Below are 26,402 nucleotides of genomic sequence, written 5' to 3' on the forward strand. Positions count from 1 at the left end.
AGCTAGACAAGGTGGTGAAGAAGGCGTTTGGCGTGCTTGCATTGATTGGTAAGAACATTGAGTGTTGGAGTTGAGATGTCATGTTGCGGCTGTACAAGACATTGGTGAACCACCTTTAGATTACTGCCTACAATTCTGCTTGCACTTCTATTGGAAAGATGTTGTTCAAATCAAGAGGGTGCAGAAAGGATTTTCAATGATGTTGCCAGAACTGGGGGGTTTGAATTGTAGGGAGAGGCTGAATAGGCTGGACCTTTTCTCTCTGGAGCATCGAAGGCTAAGGGGTGACCTTATAGAGGTTTATAAAATCATGACGGGTAGTGATAGCGTGAATAGCCAAGGTCTTTTTCCTAGGGTGGGAAGTCCAAAACTAGAGGGTGTAGGTTTAAGGTGAGAGATTTAAACAGGACTTAAGGTGTAACTTTTACACACAGGGTGATGCACGTATCAAATTAGCTGCCAGATGAATTAGTGAAGGCAGATACAATTATTACATTTAAAAGGCATTTGGATGGGAATTTGAAGAGGAAAGGTTTAGAGCGATATGTGCCAAATGCTGGCAAATGAAACAAGGTTAGCTTGGGATACGTGGTTGGTGCAGACAAATTGGACCGAAGTGTCTGTTTCTATGCTGTATGACCCTATGAGTTTATGAGGGGTTGTAAGCCTCAGGAGGGAACCCAAGTTCATGTGAGATTAGTGCCATTATTCTTCGCTACTTAAACTTCACTACTGTTTGCTAATATGGACTGCAAAGGACTTGACAGAGGAGGTGGGCATCAGTAGAAAGAGCTTGTATCTATTTGGGACAGTTGGCCTTCCAACTTTGTGCAGATAGCCAATGTTGCCAATGTAAGCAGTTGTTATAAACAAGTGCAGAGGGGTGATTTGGCTTCCCTCTTTTTAAACCCCTTCTCAGTCAGTTGCAACAAATATTTTCATTTTTGTTTTAGGACACAGCAATAACTTCAACTAAGATGTAATTTGGATCAACATGAATGCACAATTACGAAGTTTTCTTGAGTGAAAGAAAGGAGAATTTTGTTACATATAAAAAATCAAACACGACATCAGATATACATAAACTCAGGTTGTCGTTTTAAATTTTCTTTCTCTCCTTTGTTAGTCAAAAGTGATTGTTGAAATGCCATTAAATTTGTATTCCTGAGTTTGGCTTCATTGTCCTTTCAAAGCTTAACAACTTGCAAGTCTTTCATCTCACAGCATATGAAGTTCACATACAACTGAGAATTAAGATGGGTGATGTAAATTTCTTGACGTCTCAATTGCCTTGTTTCAATGTCTTTAGATAAAATGAGAATTTCGATGCAGATGGATTTGTATATTCCACATCGGTCTACTGATTTTGCCCAGTCTCTGGTTAGGTGATTATGACAGCTGTTTTAGATCAGTGTTTGTACTTTATTAAAGTTATTTTTTGTATTGGGTATAACAATTAGCTGACAGAAGTTAAAATTTGACTGTTTATGTTTACCACTATCATAATGTTTCTGCAATGTGAAAAATACACACAACTTTCTTGTTTACGGTATTACTTTGTCAATATGAAATGATAATACCAAACCTTGGGTGACAACGCGCATATGCTTTAAATTCAGTCTGTTTGCCCTACCTTGAATCACAACCTGCTTTGGGTCTAGCAACTGCACTTGTTCCCTGGTTATGTCATCTTCACAAGTTTTAATCCTTTACTGTCCAGTTCTACAGTGCATGTACTGGATACAGGTTTTTTCACAACTGTGATATCTGGGAGATCAATTGATAGTAATCTGAGGTTTATCTTCTGTTTTGAATGTGGACTTGGATCCTGCACCTCACTCTCATTTACCTTTACATCAACTGTAATGGACTGGTTGTGATTTGAAATTTCCCATTATGTTCCTTGATCTTCCACCGGTAACTAAATTTTTATTACACCGGTATGCCCTTGATGGTCTCCATAAGTGGTGTCTGCTGTGGGAAATGTGTTACCTTTTACTTCTGTATCAAGTTTTCCCCTAACTTTCTGTAGAACACTACTACAATCAGGTGACTGTTCAGCTTCTGCTATATGCTGCTATGGTTTTTCTGCGAAGTTTCATCTTCACTTTCTCCTGCCTTGTCTGAGAGTTCTGTAGGCCATCCATTAACTTTATCATGAACGTATCTGTTTCACCTGCCTTCTGGCTCTGATCAGACTTTTATTACCTTACCTGACCCATTCTTGTCTCCTTTTATTGCCGCTGGCCTACCTCCTTTGGTTTCAGTTCTGATCCTTTTTATAACTGCTAGCATGTTCTGAGTTCTGTTCAATTCAAGGGCTGCTGACCAAACTGAAACCTCGTGGGTTTTACTGACCCTTGTCTCTCTCTCTCAGTTCCAGCCTCTTTATAATTTCCTGCTGATTTAATTGAAGTGACCCTTATTGAGCCACTTGCAACCTTTCCACATTTAGCAGCTGCTGTGGGGCTTCTGAACCTACAAAGAACAGAACAACACAGGACCAGGCCCTTCAGCCCTCCAAGCTTGTGCTGCCCTTCTGTACTGAAACTGTTTTCACTTACAGGATTGTATCTTTTTATTTTCTTCCTCTTCATGTATTCATCCAGGTGCTTCTTGAATGCTGCTATTGTGTCTCCATCTACCACCTCCTTTGTTAGTGTGTTCCAGGCACTACCAACGTTTGTGTAAAAAAACTTGCCTCGCACATCCCTCTTAACCTTGAACATGTTTCTCCCAGTAATTGACCCCTCCAACTTGGGAAAAAGTGTCATACTTTCCACTCTATCTGTACCATTCACAATCTTATAAACTTTTATTAGGTCGCCCTTCAACCTCCTGCGTTCCAGGGAAAACAAACCCAGTCTATTCAACCTTTCTTCAGAGCTAAAATTCCTCATACCAGACAACATTCTGGTAAACCTTTTCAGTACCCTATTCAAAATATCCACATCCTTCTGGTAGTGTGGTGACCAGAACTGTAATATTCCAACTGTGGCGTAACTAAAGTTTTACTCAGCTGCAGCATAACTTGTCTATCATTATACTCAATGCCCCTTCCAATGAAGGCAAGCGTGCCATAGCCTTTTTTACTACCTTATCTATCTTCAGTGATCTGTGGAGGCAGATCCAGTTTCACATTGTCACTCCAGCTTGCCAACAATGCAGCAGCTATGGGGCCATGTCCAGCAGCAGGTTGCAATTGTTGATGATGGTGATATGTTCACATTTAGTCCTACTCATATCCAATTTCACTTTCATCCTATAATCTGAGCTACAGCTGCAGAAAGTTCTAGGATTCACTTTTTACTTTCCTCCCTTCACTACCACAATCTGATCCTGCCTTCCATTATCCCAGTCGGACCATGCTGTGGTCCAGGAGCAAGAAATGGAAGGGAAGCAGCCAGTAGTACCATTAAATGTTTAACATCTACAAGTACCCTGGGTCCAGTTTAAAGCTTCATCTGAAAAATAGTTCTCTCTCATGATTACTTTAAGTGTCAGCCAAGATTATGTAATGCCCATTTCTACGGTGGGACTGGAACTCGAGATTCTTGAAGGCAGTTGTTATTCCAGTGAATCAATGACAATCCCATTTTTCATCATCTCCTTATTTTTCTCCACTCCCACCAGCATTTACTTCAAAGTTTTAACTGGTGAATTATTACAGTCACTTTGTAAAGGTAAAGTTGCCATAGTCATACCAGACCATAGGACTGCTTTTCCATTAGACCAAGATGACTGGTGGTGGTTTAACCTGAAGGTCACCACACCTAAGGTGAGGGGAGAGGTTGAGGAGTCCTTCGTTGTAACCTCAGCCAGTGGGGGAATTGAATCTGTGCCCTGGGCATCACTCTGTATTACATACCAACAGTTCAGCCAACTAAGCTAACCAAACCCCCGTTTTGCGGTATTTAGGTTCACCAAAGTTGAATTGCCCTTCCTGTCTGGAACATTACCAGTGTGATGGGCAGTTTTACTGTTCCCAACAAATGATCATGGGTTTCAGTCACACTTAGCAAAGGATTTCTTTGATCTGTAATTACGTATTATTCATCGTTGAACTATGGATATCACTGGCAAGGCTGATTAACCTTCCTTTGTTGCCCTGTGAGGGTGGGTACAATTTAAGATTTTTCAGAACTTGAAGAAAAATAATTGAATCAAACTTCAGTTATTAGATCTTATTTTTTCACAAAAAACTATTTCATGTACACAGTAACAGCAAGGCATTTAAAGTATGCTTGTTATTTCAGTAATCCATGTTAAATGTACTTGGTACATTTTTTATGCATATTTAAAATAATTTGTTAAATAGACAATGTCAAAATATTTAGGGGATTGTATTTTCGCTTCCAGAGATCTAACTGGATCATAATGTCAGATGTAAAAGATGAAGGAAATTTGTGCTCATATTTTATACAATACTGATGATTTCCTCAGTCTTTCACACTTGCTACTACAGTAGCAGAAGCGTGTACCATCTACAAGAGACACTGCAGACATTCACCAAGGCTTCTTAGACAGTATCCGCCAAACCCATGAACATTACCATCTGGAAAGATCAGGTCAGTAGACACGAGAATAATACTATCTGCAAGTTCCTCTCCAAGCTGCTCACCATCCTAACTGGAAATATATTGCTGTTCCTTCCAAGTCGCCAGGTTTAAATACTGGAACTCCTCCCTAACAGCACTGGGTGTACTGTTAGCAAAGTGTTATGTGGTTCAAGGAGGCTGGTCACCATTACCTTCTCAAGGGCAATCAGGAATGGGCAATAAATACTAGCACCCCAGTGAAATTGACATCCTTGAAGGAATTTTTAAAAAATGCATGTTGCCTCAATTATAAAATGTGTACCCCATTCCAGATAAAAGACCTGTAAATGTATTTCATATAATTAAGCTGCTTTAATATGGTTGTTAAATTAATCCAACATTATAGATAGCAGAAAACGAAAACATTTTCTTATGTTTTATTGCAGTTTTTGAGTGAGTTATGTGCACCAAATTGATCTGTACCTTGCTTGTTTGAGTGCATTTTTGATAGTGTTACATTCAAAAATGGAAGAATTTCTCCATCTGCATGTTCTAAACTGTGGCTGATGTGCAAAGGTGAGAGATAGTTTGAAATGTTCACAGTTATACATAAAAGGTGTGGTTCAGCACTTTCCTTAGGCCCAATTGATTTATGCTCAGTTTTAAATGCAAGATATTAATGTCCAAATAGACATCAATAAAATAGGTGCACATGTTGATGTAACATCAGGTGTGGCTTCCCAGATAAGCCTCCAACAGGAAATTCCGTTCCATCGTATCAGTAATTTCACCATCAACAGAATATTCACCTGGACTGAAAGTGCTAAATTTAATTGTTGAGCAAGTTACGTGTTGGAACCCAGGCAAACTTTATAGTGACCTCCAATTCCAAAACACAATTAAATGAGGACTCGTTTCAAATACTGATTCTTCAGTTTAGAATGTTAGCAAAACCTGCTCTCATGCAACCATCATTTGGTAAGTAATTTAATTAATGGAATTTTTATTGTGTCAGCATGAAACAGAAACAAAACCTTTTGTAATTTGTAACACTGTAAAAAAAAGAGTACATTTATAAAACTACTTTTATTTGAAGTATTACAAAATGCAACTTTGAATCTCCTGGAGAAGTTACAGTTCACGTACAGTAAAGGGCAACAACTTCCTCATATTAACCTGTGTAACCTTCAGATTCAGCTCCTATAAATCTGCCACTAAACTATTCAACATGGGAACAAGTTTTTAGTTTCTTTTAAAATCTAACTTTCTTGACCCTTGCTGAGGTACATTTCTAACAGCCATTTAGGTACTGCTGAGGTACATTTCTAAGAGCCTCGTGAACCCAGGTAATGAGCACATAAGCTATTTGGCTGTTGCAGCATCACAGCTGAGCCCAGTATTACACAATACCCATCCATGTGTACTGTCCAGCAGGGACCAGTGCCAGTGGCTGATTTTACCATCATCAGTTCTCTGTCCAGATGTAATCAACTAATTTAGTATTGACTGGGGATGAACTTGAGTTTCTGGCCCAATAACTCAGTGGATTTAGCTAGTTAACCAATCAGCTTATAGGGGAAACAGCAAAGGTAACCTTGATTTTTCATACTTCATATATATGTTACCGTTTACACTGTGTGAACTGTACTTGTACACACATCAGATAGTGGAAAAAATTACAATGTGAAATAGCCACTTCCTGCTCAAAAAAATGTGCACTTGACCCACTGCAGTCCAGTTGCTACTGATGTAACATTTATGGTTTTTCTTTTAAGATACAGAGCCATTTGAAGCAAGCAGTAGTTAAATCCCCCCTCCCCTAAGTGCCTTGAATTCAAATATATTTCAAAAAACATCCCGTTTACACTTACATCCAGGACAGAGTGAGCAGCCTGGTTTACAGATAGGAAAGCAGAAATCAGTCAAAGATGCTCCCTCCTCCCCATCACTACTAATATTGCTGTTTTTTGTACAATCCAAAGACAGGCAGTGCAGAAAAGGAATGTGGTGGGGAGGGCAAAGCTGAAATCATAGCATGAATTCTGACATTTGCTTGGCTGCTGATCAAATTTGGTAGAAAATCTTAGTAATCTTAGAACCACCTCTTTAAAAAGACTTCTATTTTAGGAGTCAGACTTCAAGTGTCTGGTTTATGTTTTTGAACTTTTTGGACACCCCATTTCTAAAATAGGACCAAATTCTAGGAGCTAGCAGTCTTCCACACACTGTTACCCACAGTGGCCAGCTCTGCTGGCACAGAAACTCCAGTCTCCGGTGTTTGAGGAGGACTCCAGTGACAGTTGTCACACCTGATATCCGTTTTGTTTGCATCAGTGTTGCCAAGCAAACAGAAGGATATGAGTTTAAGAACACACTGAAATGCATTTAATGCTGTCAGGATTGTGGAGTCATAATGGCATCAAACTTGCAGCTAAAGATCCAAATTTTGACATTGCTTTTGCAGTGTTTAAATAAACAAGTTCAACCTAGACTTGAAATGACAGATGGATTCCTGTAGAATGAACTTTATAAATTAAACATTGCTTTAGCGCATTTTAAGATTATTGTAATAACTCAACAGAAAAACCCTAGAGAATCCTGCTAATGGTTACTATCCTTATAAAATTTCTGATTTATAGTGGTCTAGTATTGTTCACATCCTTGTGCAAACATAAGCCATGCCAGTCACCATGAAGTAAAAGAAATATTTAATCAGTAAAGTGGAATGAAGTATCTAACAGTGGGCTCAGTACAATGAGATACACTGACCTTTAACTCCGGGCATCTGCATTCAAATCTAAACCAAAATAATCAGTTTGAAAGTTTTACTTTCTGTGTTTCCGATAGCTATTCTGGGTTCGAATCAATTTGAGATTCACTGGCTCAATTCAGTTACCCCGGGCATAAGACAAAAATGTGAAGTTGTTCTCTAATCACAAATGGCAAACTAAAATGTTCCTATAGATTTCAACATAACAAATTTGCTAATTTAGGCTCATAGTTGAAGAGAAATGTAGAATACATGTTAATGAATATTGTGTAGACTTCAAAGGGTAGAGATTATTGTTTTCAATTTAAATTTATTATTAATGAGTTATTGCCTCATTAGGATAGCAGAGAAAATTTGATATTAGTGTTTCTAGTGTTTATGTGATAGTATTACCAATGGCAGCCATCAGAATAGTTTTAATGTAACAAGGAAACAAAATCATTTTTCAAGACAGCAATATGGTTTCCTGGTAACAATATTCACAAAATCAATCAATTTATCTAACTTAGGTTTTATAATTAATAAATGGCAATTAACATATCATTTGATCAAGGATCAATAAATGCTACATTTATATTTTTCCTTGTAACCACTAATAGTTAACTTGAATGCTAGTTGTTTTTTGCATTTGAATTTATTTGAAATGAACAAATCTGAATGCCTTACCTAACTTAATTGGTTAGTAGGCAGGGGAGCAGTGATAGCTAAACTCCAGAGGTCAAAGTTACTAAATGTAAGCCCTGTCTTCAGATATACAACTTGGTACATTGAATAATCCAAGTTAGCGACAGGAAATTAAAGAAATCCAACTCCCCTTTGCAAGTATGCTGGAAAATCCAATTGATCAATTAGCTTGGCCTGATTACTTTGCAGCTTTGCTAAATCTAAAACAAAGCAGTGTACTGGTTTCCAAAAAAAACACTAGATGCTTTTACAGTTAGCAGTTGCCTAAATTAGATTACAGGAAAATGATACCTGCTTGCCAGTTTGCTGAATTTACATTTCCAAAACTGACCCCTTCTTCTAACGGTAGAATTGTTGGCCCAGATATTAAAACCATTACATAAAAAACTTTTGTTTTCCTTCCCTGCCTTTCTTCTCTCCCTGTTTTTTTTATAATGTTGTGTTGTGACTCCTTCTGTGACTAGACTCTTTGTTTAATCAAATGTTCTTCATTAGTTTTGGCTACAGTTGTCCTTCTTGGAGAGGAAAATGTCAGTCAGGAGATTTCTTTTTAAAAGTACTGCTTAATGCTTTCAAAATTTTTCTACAGTTGACCAGCTTGCCATGATTTAGGGAATATACACATGTCATACATGCTGGGCCTCTGCACGATTGGGCCCAGGACAGCTGCCCTTCACTTTCTCCTCTCACTGGTCCTGGATATTTTCTTAACAGACCCTACAATTTTCTAATGTTTTGAAGGGCCTACACTGCTCTCCTATTAAAGAGCTTTCATTGATCGATTATTTCACATTGTAGTGTTCTGTTTCACGTGTTAAAATCCTCTTCTTTCAATGGCTATAAACATTTACATATTTACTGAGGATGCATTATATGCACTACTTTTAATGCACGATTTGCATTTTAATTCAGGATTTTTGTATTGTAAAATTCCTAATACCCACTTGTGTCTCAATATAGATTTGAAGTGAACAAATAAATTGCCTGAAAAACATGAATTACATTTCATATATTGGAAAAATATTACCAAAATTGCACTAAGATGACATCAATGTACAGAGCATTAACCTAAGATAGGGCTGAAAGGTCTAGTGTATGCATCACGAGAATTAGTAATTCAAAATTCTTGGAGATTCATAAGCTCCGTTTCATTAAACAAATGGTTGTGTTCCAGTTGTATTGAGCATCAGGAAAAATCAGGACAAACCAGCATAAGAAAGGAAAAAAACAACACAAAGTGTGAATATTTCAATTCAATTAAAATGGCAATACAAAATCCAAACTTTTGTACAGGTTCAAATACAATTCTCAAGTGCAAATAAATTCCAAAATTATTAATGCGCAACATTGCAATCCTGTCACTTTCCTTTATGATATGATTTGCAGGTGGTGTCAAGGTACACTGCAGTGGAGACGAAAAAGGCTTCCTTGCAGATATAAATATTGTCATCTTTCTGTAGAAAAAAAACTTCCATTCAAACATCCAACAGGAGAAAGAAATCATTGCACTTTCTTTTCTTATACAGGGAAAACAAAACACCAATGCAGACAGAAAGTCCTAGTGCATAAAGTATGCTTGCATACGGAGCAGGCTTTGGATGCGCTCCCAGCAGTCATATATACCAGCGTACACATAAATATAAGGAATGAACAGTCTTCATTATTATGGACTGAGAGCTATAAATAATGTACAGTGAAGTGTGAACTGAGATCCTTTTGAAGAAAGCCACAAAAAAAGTCAGCATAGTGAAATATTATGGTTACAAAGCTGTAAAAATAAAATTCAGTGGGTCATCTTATCGCCTTTGTCCTGTCAAGCTATTTGTAGGGCCTTAGAAAGCTGGAAACTTTGGAACGAAGCAGTTTGATAAAAGATTTTGGTAACATCTCATTGGACTCTTGTGCTGTGTACTTGAAGTAATTTTGTGGATGTGCCAGTACATCAAAGAGAGCTTTTATCAGCTTCTTGTCCTGTTAGATTTAAAAAAAGTTGGTTATATCAATCTGTCTCATTTATGTATAAATTATGTAAGATTTAAGTCTAATACATGTCTTACCATTCACTGCAAAATCTCTCACTTTGTTACTGATTTAAAATTTACTTCAACATTGGATCTCCTTATCTGAACCTTGATGTTTACAAGCAGCTATAGTTTACTTTCTGACCACAGAGAGGTTTTCTAGCAGTTGACGATTTAGAATTATTTGCCTTGATAGAAAGAATTTTTAAAAAGAAGGGTTAGAGAGAGGTAAATAGATCTTGTTATTTGGATGCCCTTGTACATGAATTGCTGGTAATTAACATACATCAGCCAGGAAAGCAAAATGAAGATTTTAAAAACTCACTACCATTTATGATTAGGACCCATGTTGAAGACCAGAGGGTTACAACTGCTGAACAGACAGTAGTATTGGATGACAAATTATCAGTCGATCCATAAAACTAGGCCTTTTCTCATTACCTCCATAAACATAAGAAGGATGCAGGATGGGTGAATGAAAGGAAGGCAAGTAGCAAGGGTAAAGAAAGGATAGATCAGATGTCCCAAGATCAGAAAGAAAGATGCTGAAAGTGGAGTTGAAAACTGGAAGTCTAAATACATCCATTGCAATAAAGTGGGACAACTTCTTTCTGAATGTTGGAAGTTGCAAAGGAAGCATGGAACTTATTGTGTCTTATAAGAATGATTCTGAAAAAAAGAAACTCAAACGGAAAAATACTATGACTCAAATTGTAGCTGTTATTACAACCAGGAAACCGGAGGTTAAAAACACTATTGATGCAAGTGATTAGGGTATTGAGAGATACAAAGGGTTTTGTCAAAAGGAAGGATAACACCTTTTTGTTTGAATGACACTGCTAGGTTCCTTACTGTATTATGAAACACAGAAGCCACTCATACTCTCTTGCTTGAAAAGGATTTAGTCTTCCTTTCAGGGAATACAATGAAGGCCAAGATGTTAGGAAGCAGGATAAGTGATGACTATATCCCAGTTCCACTCCATAAGGTAAAATTAGAATGTGACATCCAGAACAGTGCGAGTAGAAGTTGTTAAGAAATTATCTGTGGAGGGAAATGACTTATTCCTTGGGATTAATTTGACTGGAGTAAAGGTTATAACTTCAACCATAATCACAAAAAGCCCAAATTAGATTCAAGATAAGGGGTAGTTACAAGAACAACAAAAGGCGATAAACACACCGTTGGATGAGTACTGCTACCAAACAGTCAGGGAGAAACAGAGGATCAAATATGTAATCATATTTCAGAGAAGTGCAAGAATAAGTGAAGGACATATATAATGAATGGTAGGTCCCTGGGGAGTGCTGAGAAACAAAGGTAGCTTGGTGTACAAATCCATACAGCCTTGAAGGTGTCAGCACAGATAGAGTGGGTGGTGAAGGCGGCTACAGATGGTTGCCTTCATTAGCTGGGGTATAGAATATAGGAACAAGGAAGTCTTATTACAACTTTAAAAATCACTGGTTTGATCATAGATAGAAGACTTCTGGTTGCCACACCACTGGAAGTATATGAATGCTCTGAAGAAGGTGCAGGAGATTCACCAGGTTGTCGCCTGGTGTGAAAAATCCCAGTTACAAGAAGAGATTGGATGGGCTGGGTTTATTTTCCTTGGAGCAGAGGCGATTAATGGGGGATCTGATTGAGATATATAAAATTATGAGAGGCATAGATAGAGTGAGAATCTTTTTCTAATGGTAAATGTGTCTTAAAACCAGAGGGCATAAGTTTAAGGTGAGGAGTAAATGGTTTACAGGAGGTCTGGGAAAATGTTTTTCACTAAGGGGGTAGTAGAAATATTGAACGTGCTGCCTGAGAGGGTGGTGGAGGCAGGTACTGATGCAACATTTAAGAAGCATCTGGATTAGCACTTAAAATGCAAGGACACGATAGGCAAGGGCCACGTGCAGCATCTGTTGGTCGGCAAAGACATTGTGGGCTGAAGGACCTGTTTGAATGCGTATGACTTTATGACTATGAAAGATAGGCTGTAATTGAAGGGGCTTTTAACTATCAAATACTAACTGGAATAGTTTAAGTGCGCAATGAAGGGTAGAACAAAATTCTTAAATTAATTCCAGGAAAATCTTGACAGGCCGTACACAGAAAATTTAACAAGTGATGGGGCAGTTCTGGATCTATATCAGTGGTGGAGCATTTTGGATATGGTGACCATATTAGGATAGTTATGGAAAAGGATAAAAAGTAGTCCGAAATAAAACTTTGTAACTGGAAAAAGGCTAAGTTTACTATGATATGATTTGCTCCAAGTGGAAAGAGAGCTGCAGTTTTCTGATAAAATATGCCAGAGCCGTGGGATGCATTCAAGGATGAAATAGTGAGCCTACAGGGCAATCACATGTTCCTGTGACGACAAAGAGTCATAAAGGTTAGGATAAAAAAAAAATCAGGGAAAACACATAATATCTAAGTGTGGAACTGCAAGATCGTATTCCAATCATCCAATAAGTAATTCACCTTTAAAATTTCTTGATGATTTTCTGAAGCATATAATCGACCATCTCGGACAATGTCTTCAACAAGCTGCTCATAGTCCTCTAGAAAAGAAATGTATAAATGAGTAAAACAAATCTCCAATATTTAAAAGCAAAATACTGCGGATGCTGGAAATCTGAAATAAATAACAGAAAATGTTGGAGAAATGGTAATGAGAGAAATGCTTCTCTCTCCACAGATGCTGCCAGACCTGCTGATTTCTGCAGCATTTTATGTTTTTATTTCAAACTTCCAATATTGTTTCTCTGCACAGTTAAAAATTTAATAAAGTTCACAAAGAAGGGATTGACAAAATTCCTGACCTAAAATCCATAAACAAGGAAAACAACTGACCCTGAATACTGTAGATACTGTTGATGCAGATATTCTAATTCCTCATGAAACAGCATTGTTTCACTATTCTTAATATTTCCAGAAAATTTACATTTTCTGGTAGATATTTTTTTCCTAATTCCTTCTAGCTATTCTTTCTTGCTGCTGCCCTGCTTTTAAGCTTTATTGCAACCAGAATCGGAATTGCCTATTTAGTGTAGTGGAGTCAGTATTTCTGCTTTTCTGATGTGTCAGTGTGTCAACTGTGGATCTAAAGAAATACTAGTGTCCCTGAGCGAGAAAGTTATGAATTTAAATCTTACTTCACACACCTGGACACAGATCTTGGTGTTTCAAAGCATTTTCTTTTGCAATAACATGTTTGTGTCTTAAAGGCAATATCCAACACTTCCATTGTAAACATCCTTAGTCAGCACCAACACCCTGGCAAAGTACTTGCAACATCTCATTAAAGGAAGTGAGTAAGGGAGATTATAAAAGAAAGACTGGTCTTCTAAACATAGCTTTGATAACTTCATTAAGTCCCAAAATGATGTACAGCCAATGAAATACTTTTGAAATGTTAATCGCTGTAAGAATGTAGGACGTCTAGCAGCCAGTTTGTTCACAGGAAGCTCCAACAAAGTGTCAGCAGATATGATTTTTTAAAAAAATTGACTGAAAGATAAATTTTGATTAGGGCTGTGTGGATAATTCCTATGCTTGTCTTCAAAATAGTCCTGTAGACCTTTTACTAAAGCAGACAGGCCTTTGTTTAATGTCTTATCTAAAAGACAAAACCTTCAACAATGCCGTATTCCCTCAACACTGCCCTAGAGCATCAGCCTAGTCCTGAACATTAAATCACTCATGACAGCTTTTTATAAAAGCAACACATCACAAGACTCACTCACCATCATAGGTGACGTAAGGTATTTGGAAACCTTTGGCACTGTTTGCCTCATTAGTTTTAAAGTTGACCCACAGTTTGCGGGACCTGGCAGTGAAGGCAATTGGCCGCTCGTAGGTCTGGCAAGTTTCATACGTCGTGATTGAAGTAGGTGAGGCTATGAATGAAATTTCAAATTTGAGAAAATAGGCAATAATCAGCTTGAAATCTTACATGCTTTCTTGTGTAAAATGTAAAAAGGAAAAAGGCATGTTAAAAATCGACAATTCATTTTCATGATTTTATTTTATTTCCCTGTTTTCTCCCTTCCTCTCCTGGAAGCCTTGGTTCAGGCAATAAGTTTCTATAAATTGCAACAACTCATCCAGCATTCTTAAAAACTAGCCACTTTTCATGTTAAAAAAAATCTATGAAGACATAATGCGTCACAACAGATACCCATTTTCTGCTCACATGACTATATTGCACATAAACTGCGTAACCCCTCAATACAGTAAAAAATTACAGGCCCAGACACCATTCTGACTGAGGACTTTTAATGCCAGCTAAGTTGTTCCAGGACATTCCTTGACATTGACACAACTATGTGGAAAACTGTTCCGCTATGTCTGTCCAAAAAGGCAAGGCTAATCCAGTCCAGCCAATTATTGTTGGAGAGGTCTATTCTCAAATGACTGGGACATACCCAGTAATATCCTGTTCATTGACCCTCAGTCTGGGCCCCACCTTCTCCAAATCTCAGTACAGCTTTGATCTGAACACGGACCAAAAGAGCTCTACTCCAGAGAGGAGCTGAGAGTGACTACACTTGACATTAGGCAGCATTTGACAGAATTAGACATTCTGCTCGCCCTGCTATAGAAGGATGTTGTGAAACTTGAAAAGGTTCAGAAAAGATTTACAAGGATGTTGCCAAGGTTGGAGGATTTAACCAAAGGGAGAGGCTAGATAGCTTGGGGCTATTTTCTCTGGAGCATCAGAGGCTGATAGGTGACCTTGTAGAAGTTTATAAAATCACGAGGGCCATAGATAAGATAAATATTCAGCAACGTCGGTGGAAATCAGAGGGAATAGCACAAATGAAAGTACCTTTTCCTTGGGTGGTGTCTGAGGGCTTTGGCAACATCCTTAATTCCATCATTAGGTTAGAAGTAGAAGACATTTACAGAGACACAGATCACAGAAGTGTCATGGTGCAGGAGGCCATTCGGCCCACTGTCTCAGAAACAGGTTTTCAGGTGAGCATCATTACTTATGGCCAGCTTCCTCCATTTTACCCACACACTTGTTCCTTGTTTCTATTCAAATAATAATGCAAAGCTGTCTTGAATGCCTCAATTAAAACTGCCTCTACCACACTTGGAGTCTTACAGCTGCACAGCAGGGAAACAGATTCTTTGGTCCAACTCGTCCTAAATTATCCTAAAATATCCTAAATTAATCTAATCCCTTATCCCTCTAAACCCTTTCTATTCGTGTACCCGTCCAGATGTCTTTTAATTATGCCATTTAAAAGGCATCTGGATGGGTACATGAATAGGATGTCATAATTGTACTAATCTCCACCATTTCCTCTGACAGCTCATTTCCATACACATACCACACTTGTGAAATAGTTTGCCCTTAGGTCCCTTTTAAATATTTCCCCTCCCACCTTAAACCTATACCCTCTAATTTTGAACTTGCCTGCCCTAAAGAAAAGACCTTGACTATTTACCCTATCCATGGCCCTCATGATTTTATAAACTTCTACAAAGTCACCCATCAGTGTCTGATGTTCCAGAGAAAATAGCCCCAAGCTTTTCAGCCTTTCCCCATAGCTTAAACCCTCCAACCTTAGCAACATCCTTGTAAATCTTTTCTGAATCTTTCCAAGTTTCACAACATCCTTCTATAGAAGGGTGAGCAGAATTAAACGCAGTCGACCAAAAGTGGCCTAACCAATGTCCTGTACAGCTGCAACATGACCTCCCAACTCTTATACTCAATGCACTGACTAATAAAGGCAAGTATACCAAATGCCTTTTTCATTATCCTTTCTACCTGGGACTCAACTTTCAAGGAACTCTGAACCTTTTTCTTAACTAAAACCTCAATTTCTTCAGTTAACCAGTGTTCCCTGTACCAAAAAGCCCTTGCCCTTCACCCTAACAGGAACACACTGTCTCTAGACTCTCGTCATCTCATTTTTGAAGGCTTCCCATTTTCCAGACTTTCCTTTACCTGTGAATATCTACCCCCAATCAACTTTTGAAAGTTCTTACCTAATACTGTTAAAATTGGCTTTCCTCCAATTTAGAATTTTTACTTCTAGATCCAGTCTATCCTTTTCCATCACTATTTTAAAATTCCAGGCAACATGTTGCATATCCTAAGTACTCGCTGTGCAAAAAGCTTTTTCACATCATTTTTTTTTGCAAATCCCTTTCAATCTGTGCTCTCTACTAGTTGATCCTCTTATGAGCAGAAACAGTCTCTCCCCATAATCTTCCTGTGCTCTATCACACCTATTAATGAAATTGGACAAAGCCAGCATGGGTTTATGAAAGGCACATCATGTTTAACAAATTTCTTGGAGATTTTTGAGGATGCAACTAGTGAAATAAATAAGGCAGAACCAGTGAATGTAATGTATTTGGATTTTCAGAAAGCTCTCAAATAAAGTTAGTGAACAAAATTAAAGCACGTGAGATTAGGGTAATATATTAGCGTAGATTGAGAACTGGTTGACAAGCAGGAAACAAAGGGTCAAAGTAAATGGGTCTTTTCTGATTGTCAGGCAGTGACTCGTGGTGTACATATTACAAATGGTCTGCATGAGGGAACCAAATGCAACATTTGCTGACGACACAAAACTGGATGGGGTGGTGGGTTGTGAGGAGGAAGCAAGAAGATTTCAAGGTCATTTGGACAAGCTGAGTCACAGGCAAATATGCCATGCAGTACAATGTGGCTAAATGTGAAGTTGTATACTTTAGTGTTAAAAATATTGTGATATACTGGGAAATGGGGATGTACAAAGGGACCTTTGATGTCCTTTCACACCAATCAATTAAAATATATCACCAGGTACAGCAAGCAATAAATATCGGTACATTTGTCTTCATTGCCAGAGAATTTGAGTTCAGAAGTAGGGATGTCTTCCTGAAGTTATACAGAACCTTTGTGAAACCACACCTGGAGTATTGCTTGCAGTTTTGGTCTCCCTATGTAAATATACTTGCTATAGTGTGAGGCCAGGAGGGATTTGATATATTGATACTAGGAATGGCAGGTCTGCCCTTTCAGGAAAGATTGGTTCAACTAGGCCTGTTTTCACCAGAGTTTAGAAGGATGAGAGAGGATCTGATTGAAATGTATAAATTTCAAACAAGGCTGGACAGTCCACGGGGAGGGAAGCAGGGGGTGATGTTTCCCCTGATAAGTAAGTCTTGCCACGGTCACAGTCTCAGGATGTGGGATAGTCTACTCAATACTGAGATAAGGAAAATGTTGTCACTCAAAAGGCAAGAACCTGTGGAAGACAAATCACTGAATATATTCAAGATAAAGATAAATACATTTTTAGGTATTAAAAGCATAAAGGCATATGGGAAGAAAGCGGGAATAAAGGTTTTGGATACAGCATCAGCCATGATCATATTGAATGGTAGAGCAGGCTGGAAAGGCTGAATTGCCTATATTTGCCTTCTTAGTTTTCTTCCTTCCAAGGAGAACAATCCCAACTTCTTCAATATATCCACTAACTGAAATTTCTCATTCCTGGAACCATTCTTGTAAATTGCTTTTGCACTCTCTCCAATGTGTTCACATTCTAACAGATATTTGCAGTGTTCTGCACCATTCATAACTCTTCAGATCCTGAAGCTCTCTATATCCACTGCAGCAAGTCCTGGATAACACTAAAACTTTGACAGTTAAATGGCAAGCAACGTTTGTGCCACACAGGTGCCAAGCAACAACCACTTCCAATAGAGACTCTAACCATTGCCCTTTGGAATTCTATGACAATACCATCACTGAATGTCCCACTAGCAACATCATGCGTTCACCATTGACTAGAAACTGAACTAGACCAGCCAGATAAATACTGCAACTACAACAGCAGGTTGGAGCTGGCAATTAAGATGTGGATAATTCACCCCTTGAGTCCAGATAGTTTGTGCACCAGCTATAAGGCGCATGTGCACAAAAAGCCTCCAGTTGCCTGGATGAATGCAGCTCTAACAGAAGGCTCAAAACAACCAGAATGAAGCTACCCCTCGATTGGCACCTCATCAACTTAAATATTCATTCCCTCCTTCACTGATGCACAGTGGCAATAATGAGTATTAGCTATAAGATGCTTTACAGCAACTCATTAAGAATACTTTAATAACATCTTGCAAACCATATCATCATCATCTAGAAGAACAAGAGCAGCTATCTATGCCCACTCTCCCTGGTATCCTCAAAGACCTCCCTCTTTGATCCAGGTCCAGTTCTCTCTCTCTCTCTCTCTCTCCCCAACCTTCTCCACCCCCGGCTGTGGTGTCCTTAAGATTTCTGCTGCTCTAATCTGGGTCCCAATTTCTCTCTCTCTTGTTTTTTGACCCAGTGACAGTGAAGGAATGGCCTATAGTTCACTTAGTCAGAATGATGAGTGGTGTGGAGGGAAACTTGCAGATGGTGGTGTTCCCATTCCTTCAATGTCTCTGGGTCAAAATCATGAAGCTCCCTGTGTAACAGCACTATGGATATACTTACAACACATGGACTGCAGTGACTCAAAAGGCAATTCACCACCATCTTTTCAAGGACAATTAGAAATAGGCAACCACATAAATAAAAGAGAGAGGGGGGAGTTTGAAAGGGTTTGGAGGATTTGAGTACAGATAAAAACTCATCTTCCAATGGCAGGTTGAAGGAAAGGTGGATGGGAGTTGTGGTTGGCAGTAGAGCAAGCCAAACAGAATAAAGCAGTTGAGAAACTTACAGTTTTTCCTCATGACCAAAACATCTCCACAATCATCCTCAATAGGTAAGAAGATTTCAGGAACAACTATCAGGATTTTCCGTTTTGGAGGAGGGTTAATGTTCCAGGTGCACTCTACATTTGCTGGGTAATTCCCAGGATAGTTTGGGGATTCAATGTATCCTGTGTATTCCCCAAGTTCCCCGCCACACTGACGATCTGCAGGAAGGCGACACATAGAAAGTATAATTGAGCTGAAGGTAGACTTCATAGAATCCTTACAGTGTGGAAGCAGGCCATTCAGCCCATCAAGTCCACACCAACCCTCTGAAGAACATTGTAACCAGACACCCCCCACTCTATCCTTGTAACCCTGCATTTCCTGGAGCTAACCCACATAGCCTGCACATCCCCGGGCACTATGGGCAATTTACCATGGTCAATCCACCTAACCTGCACCTCTTTGGACGATACTCTCAGAAAATGCATATCTACCAAATTCTTGATCACCTGTCCAGTGAAAATCTTGAACTTATTGATTCAGCTCTCCTAGACATCTCGTATTTCACACTGATACCGAAAACAATGCGAAAATAACAACAACAAAATTCAATTTTTGCTTCGTCTATCTTTTATCACCAATCTCTCCTTGATTAGTTACCATAATTTTAGCTGATAGACACCGGTTAGCAGGGGATGCTAAGGGAAATTACAGTTCCGATTAACCGATTCAACCCAGACCATAGATCATAACTAGAGTTGATTTTCATCTCTCTAACCTGGGAGAGCTTAGACAAATTTACACATAGCCATTTACACAAGGTCAAGTAACTCAACAACAGATCTGAGGATCAAGTCTGGGTCATTCTGAGTTGTGTGACTCAGTTACTCGCTATCTTAACCAGTCAGCCCATTGAAGGAGCGTTGATTGCATTTTTTTATTAACTGGATGTGGACATTCGGTCAGTGCAGCATTTTTGTCCATCCCTAATTGTTCAGAGGAGAGCTAAGAGTCTAACAAATTGCTGTGGGTCTGGAATCACACGTTGACCAGACAAGGTAAAGATGACAGATTTCTTTCTTAAAAAGTATTAGTGAACCAGATGTGGTTTTTCAACAATCAACAACGGTTGTGTGGTCACTGTTAGTCTCTTAATTCTAGATTTTTATCAAATTCAAATTCCACCACCTGCACTGGCAGGATTTGAACCTGGGACTCTGGATTAACACACTAACAACAATACGCTAAGCCATTGCCTCCTCATGGTTTACTATGTAACATTTGCTTTATTCATGTTGCTTAGAGCTAAATAGTTTTAACTGCCCTCTAATTTTGAGTAAGTTGTACATTCTGGGTCTTAACGAACTTCAAAAATTACTTTGAAAAATCAAGTTGCATCTTCTTCTTACACCTATCTCCCCCAGCTTGAGCAACTTATTGTATTTTTTTATTGGCTTAAAACCAATATTAGGCTCAATTTTCCAACTAATTAAAATTCACTATCTTAACAGTGACTTGGTTACATCATGGATTTATTGAACTATCTATATTCATTTCAGGGAGTGAATGAATCAAGCAAATTCAGATCTAAAATAATCCCAATACATTTTAGTTCTGACTCAGAACCAGTTTGGGCTGAAAGATTTACCTTGCATGAGTAATCAGCACTTCAGTAGTTCTAGTTCTAAGATTTATTAATGATACATCTTGCATAAATTTCAACCCACTTACCACTGTATTAAAGTGAAAGAGATATTCAAACTAGAAGACACAAAGAAGGTTTTCTGAGGCCATAGTTTGCTTTGTAACTCTTACACGATTGCTGAAGAAGGAAGGCAAGCTCTTCTAGTCTTGTATTTAACTGATTATAATGATTGGCATCTCGTGCCTCACCTTAGGCATTCCTACTCTCCCCAGGACCCTCGCACTGTGGTGGTAGTGTATACCAAATGCAAGATGTATTACAGTAACTTGCCAAGTTGCTATCAGTGGGCTTTCTCTTGTAGTTCTCATAATACTTACTTTTGCATTGCGTGACAGTAGTTGAGCCATCAAAGTCTGTAGTGGTGTTGCCAGGACAAGCTATACAGTAATTCTGTCGAAACTCTGGTTGGTAGGTACCCAAGGCACATCGTATGCATCGGTGAACTGTTGTGTTATAATAATGGCCTGGAGAGCACTGAACTGTGAGAGTTTGAAAAGTGTCAGAATTAAAGCACAACTGAAAATGACATATTCATTATTTTGAGTCAAAGAAGCACAATAAAATTCTTAGATTTCAAAAAACACTGATATTGTTTCTGTCAGGAGATATTATATGTACAAGAATGTAAAATTTTTAATTCAAACTACATCCCACATTTGTTTATCAGGATTATTTACCCTTAATACATGACTTGTTTTGTACAAATGCAAAAATTATTTTCAAAAAATACCAAGTGTTTTATTCATTTCAAGCAATGTTGTGGAAAAATCCAACTTGTGTATCATTACAGCTTATAGCCATAGCTGATATTGAGAATACTCAATCCCACATTGATAACATTCAATCACTAAAGGCACATTTACAGTAGTCACTTATGCTGGTACTTGACATAGTAGTTCCCTTTTCAGTAAATTGGTGTTGTCTTTAGAAAGATTGTCTCCTCTCAAAGTATATTTCTGAAGTAAAGGCAATAACCAATCTGCAGCAGCCATATAATCTATAGTTAAACTCTTTCATTTGTCTTTTTCAACTCGTTTGCTCACTATTTGAACATATACTCCATGAACATGATAGGTTTTCAAATATTATTGAAGCTCCAAAGATGGCAAACAGGTGCAGCACAACATAAATTGCACAAACCAGCCAGAAGCTAAGAAAAATTAGCCACTGATTTTAGAAAAGAACACAAAAAACTTTAGTTTGGTTGAATTGTGCAATTAAATAGTTATTTAAAGACTATGCGTGGAATTCAGCTTATTTCTGGCAAAGAAGGAGGCCAACATTAGTAGACCACTTGGGGCCATTTTAATGTTGTTTAAGTGTGTTCTCCAGTAACAGATGTCTGTGAACAGATTGCCTGCACACACTTAAACATTAGCGATAAAAATAACGCAGAAAGGGCAGTTTTCTAATAGCAGAGCCACATTCGTGGCCCAAGTTGAATTTTCTGATATTAGTTAGATGGTGATCAGCTCAGAACAACTGGCTTCAGTAATCCAGGCCTGGGGGGGCAAGAGAGTCAGCATGGTTTGTGTAGTTATTCAACTACTCCCGATAAAAAGCACATGCATCTGTCAATGCATCTGAATGTTGGGCAAGGACCAAATGTGGCTTGTGAATGGTGCCCTTCAAAGTCAAATGGTATGGTGATACCCAATCTCTAGATTTATATCTGAGAAACTGTCATTGAGTGAGGTATGGAGGACTGTCTAACTACAGGAGAGGAAAGGAAATATTGTAAAGGAAAGCTCTTGGGTCAAAGAAAATTTTGTATTTACAACTTTTAAAGAAATCTATGATGCAATTGTAAATATTTGTTTAAAGTGCGTGAGCGTTGCCTATTCCATATTGGCTGTTAGAGATGCTGCCCTTGTCCTTCAAGGGTCATGTTTCTCTAACAGGCAGCGTCAGGGCCATAATGTGGTCTGACAAGCGTACTGTCCAATCTGCCGCCAGTGTTCCAAATACAGGAAGTACAATTGGAAGATTCTACAAAGACATGCTCTTTCAACCTCAGGCTAGTTCTCTCCTGTGTTTGCTGCTGATAGCATAATTAGTGAGTCTGTCAGCAGCAAATGTAGACTATAATGGTCTCTATTGAAACAGAAACAAGCTGTACAAATGTGAGTAATTTCATTCAGTTTGAGGCTGCGCATTGAGAACTGTGATAGCAGTGGTGGTGAGTCTGCTTGGTGGTGTAGTGAGGTGGGTTAGGGAAAAAGGGCTCCAAGTTGGCAAGTGAGTTAGGAGGAATAAGAGGCCCTTTCCTTTCCACACAGGGTATTGGCCCCTGACGGACTGTAGACAAGATGACACATTGGGGCTTTTGAACCCATGGGGGTCTGAGAGAGTGATTGTGAGAGTGGGTCGAGGGAGAGAAAATGTGAGGAAGGGAGAGTGTGCACATGAGTGGATGAGGGAGAGAGTGTAAATACATGCAGGAAAGGTTTACAAGCGTGCAACAGGAAGGGAGAGGGAATTTGTGCACGAGTGGGAGAAGCAAAGTAAGTGCTTACAAGTGGTAGAGATAAATGTGTGGCACAGGTGGTAGAGGGAGAGTGTGTGTGAATCTTGACACTGAGAGGCAGGTAGACACACAATCACCCTTGTCCTTCTCTTCCTTCCTTCTAGAAACATACCTATAAAGCAAGCTGACAGAAATAAAACTCCAGGCTAAAAATCTCCACTTTTGTATGAATTCCGCTAAGGCTGGCGCAGAGTTTATGCCCCCTGAGGTAAACACAAGGAAAGTTGAACCCAAATCCTTAGTTTGTCCTCAGTTACTACTCCTTTCCTTGGTCATCAAGACTTGAGTCCTATTCTGTATCTCAAAAGGTCTGCTTCTTAACTAAAAAGGCAAAATAATGTTTTATTACTTAGCTCTGTTGCTTGGTGTTCCTCAATGGCCATTTTTACTGACTTGAATTTGAAAGATTTATTTTTGCATAGGAATTGTTTTCCTTCTGAAATTCATATTTTCTGTTGTGGTAAATCTTACTTTACTGAAATTTGCTTATGTCCTCCTGAGTAAGAGCAAAACTGAAATGTGATCCCAGTAAGAAAAGGCTGGACAATTTGTTCGATGCAGTCAATGCTGAGAGTTTAGGGGGTGCTGTCTGAGCAGCCTTGGCAGGTTACTGCAGTGCATGTTGTACATGGCACACAGTACTGTCACCATATGTCAATGGTGGAGGGACGGAACACATAGTGCTATATGGGGTGTCAATTAGTTTAATTAGTTAAATACAAGACTTTTTAGAATTTATATCCTAGCATTAGAGATTAATATAAAATTTCCATGCAGATTGTTTTTCATTTTTCCATTAAAGTAAACTTATACAGGCTTCTTGTTCAGCAGCTTTACTTTCTTACCTTTAGTATCACAGTCCTGAAAGGACAAAGCTCCTTCGTGTTTTGTCATCAATCCTCCTCCACATTGGAAACACAATGTCCGGCCTGGTTCAGGCTGATATGTACCTCGACTGCATAATTGGCATGGCTGAAACCCATCTGATGAATAATGGCCTGGACTGCACTGACCTGCGTTAATATTAACAACAGGGGATTTAATAGAGCTGACCAGTCATTGCTGAAAATAAATAACATAAATCAATGCTTTGGACCAAAGGCAATGTTTATAAACTAAATTCTGAAACCGGGCAATGAAGTGGGTCACGTGTTGCTCTTTCACCTCTAGGATTTGGGTTTGAATTTAGCTTTGCGAGATGGAATACTAACTTTTTCTGTAGCAATCGTTAAGAATAGCAATTTCAAATGTATCTTTTAAAAAAAAATCACAGTGTCAATGGACATAATCTAAAGCCATTGGCTGTTCTGACCTGAGAGTGGAGTAATTTACTGCTTGGCATTATGGTGGTTCTACATTTAGGCCAGCTTAGTTCAGCTTTCATTGGTCTTAATTTTGACCAGCCCTTTGGGAATGGTCTGGGAGATGGGAAGGCAAGTAACATGGTACAGGAAAGCAATGGGTAGCATGGCAATGCTTTTTCTTCCAATGGCAGGGGAACTGATAGATAGTCTGCCCTGCAGCTCCAATGAGCCACTTCTCTCAGCAAGTTCCCATGTTTTTTGGCAATTTACCAAAGGCTGAGTTTGGGGGCCACAGCTGGTGGTGTTGAGACCACCAGACAAACCCTCAGGATCTCTGATCAGCCTTGGGGTTCAGGACCCTCCCATTCTGGTACTCTTTCGTCAATGGAGCATTCCTCCCCAGGGACATTGGCCAGTCTCACAGTGTCAGCATGGCCTGATGTCCCCAACAGCCCTGCATCATGGCATTCCACTGCTGGGGCAACCTCAGCATTCACTGGTATTCCTGACAGTGATGGCACATTGACATGAATGTCATCCACCACCCGCATCCTCCAGTTGCAGTCCTCGCAGTGGTTACAACTCCCAGTGGCACCGCTGGGCTGGCACCCCATTTTATTAGGCCAGACTGCCACTTTTAATAGAATGGCAGCCGTGATGGTGATGTTTTTATTGACTGCATACAGGAAAACACAGTCCAGGGTCTTGCCAGCTGCCAAGTGGGATTGCCCTTGCTTTTGGCCCTAGTGGCAGGACTTAAGCTGTTTCTGTAGAATTGCAGCTATTAATGCAGTCAAAGAAAGTGTTGTTGAGGTGTCCTGACTACCATGGTACTTGTTCATACTTCAGCTGATAATGTGCTCAGTCCTACAGTGCACAACAATAAAATATCCATCAACAGTTCCCTGCGGAAATATATATGTATGTATATATATTATCTGCAAATTACAATGATCATCATTGGTTGCATGCAGAGTCACTGAGATTGGGGAAACATAAGCAATTGATTGGTGAAAGATCCCTTACAAATAAAAATTCAATAAAATGCAGGTCGTTAAGTAATGAAGGTTTGCTTTATTTGGGTCCCATTACGTGACCTGGAAGAATTTGGTATTCTAACTAAGTATAAATCATTATTTAATGATTTGATATTTTTCTTAGGAACGCCCAGTAATACTTACACAATCACAATCACAAGCACTTAGACAAACATCCACAAGCGCATAGACTGACTGATAAAACACAACTGATTTACCTGTGCACACTGTAATGTTGCGTGCTCCAGTTGGTCCATGTCCATCAGTTCCAGGACACAAGTCACAGGATAATTGTCCATCCTTTTCCTGGTAGGTGCCGGGAGGACAAGGAACACATTTCTCCTGCTGTCCGTGGTAGAATGATCCTGACGAGCAGCTAACTGAGAAATGAAAGCGCTGGTGAGGGGAGGAATTGCATTAAAAAAGTTCACCAAAATGCCTTTCTGTTTGTATTATGGCCAGGAATGCTTGAAAGCATTGCTTTCTCATTAAAATATTTTGCAGATCATCTCAGTCACCCACTAAAATCTAATCCCTTTGGGCTGTTGTTATGTTCAGGGAACGTTTAGTCAGGATGCCATGTGTAGGAATTGCAGTAGGAGGCACTTTTCTATTCATATGCCAATACATTCCACAGAAAAGACAAAACAGAAGTTGCTGGAAAAGCTAGCAGGCCTGGCAGCATCTGTGAAGAAAAGTCACGGTTAACGTTTGGGTCCAATTGCGCCTCCTCAGTTCTGAGGACTGCTGAGCTTTTCCAGCAACTTGTTCTTGTTCCTGATTTACAGCATCTGCAGTTCTTTCGGTTTTTAGAAGTAAAGATAAACTGAGTGCTCATAATTTCAGGTGTGAAACAGACACTTATTTGTACGGCTGAGTTTAGATTTTGAGTTCTATTTTATAAAATGTATCAATACTAGTTCAACAAAGCGTGATGAATTGTTTCGAATTTTGATCATTCTATTTTTTAAGAAGTGTATAACTAAATTATTGTCCCATCTTCAGTCCATCTCTACCAAACACCTGTTGAAAAATAAAATAAGCAGTATGTTCCCAGTCCACTACTGGTGACCCCAAAGCTTCCCTCTAAAAAGAAACTGAGACTGTCAATTATGTCTC

General features: G+C 39.0%; 1 protein-coding gene across 2 annotated transcripts in view; it reads right to left on the bottom strand.

Moving 5' to 3' along the window:
* Positions 1 to 5,524: 5,524 nt before the first annotated feature.
* Positions 5,525 to 26,402, bottom strand: part of LOC125462693 (signal peptide, CUB and EGF-like domain-containing protein 3) — a 361,430-nt gene continuing 340,552 nt past the window's right edge. For both annotated transcript variants that reach the window (XM_059653452.1, XM_059653453.1), the window contains 7 exons: positions 25,502 to 25,663; positions 23,788 to 23,955; positions 20,733 to 20,894; positions 18,731 to 18,928; positions 13,760 to 13,912; positions 12,495 to 12,574; positions 5,525 to 9,963 (listed from right to left, as the gene is read on the bottom strand). In XM_059653452.1, the coding sequence (XP_059509435.1) occupies positions 9,811 to 9,963; positions 12,495 to 12,574; positions 13,760 to 13,912; positions 18,731 to 18,928; positions 20,733 to 20,894; positions 23,788 to 23,955; positions 25,502 to 25,663 (1,076 nt within the window). In that variant the 3' untranslated portion in view covers positions 5,525 to 9,810. The remainder of the gene's footprint in view (positions 9,964 to 12,494; positions 12,575 to 13,759; positions 13,913 to 18,730; positions 18,929 to 20,732; positions 20,895 to 23,787; positions 23,956 to 25,501; positions 25,664 to 26,402) is intronic.

This window comes from Stegostoma tigrinum, chromosome 21 (genome assembly GCF_030684315.1).
Source record: "Stegostoma tigrinum isolate sSteTig4 chromosome 21, sSteTig4.hap1, whole genome shotgun sequence".
Lineage (NCBI taxonomy): Eukaryota > Metazoa > Chordata > Chondrichthyes > Orectolobiformes > Stegostomatidae > Stegostoma > Stegostoma tigrinum.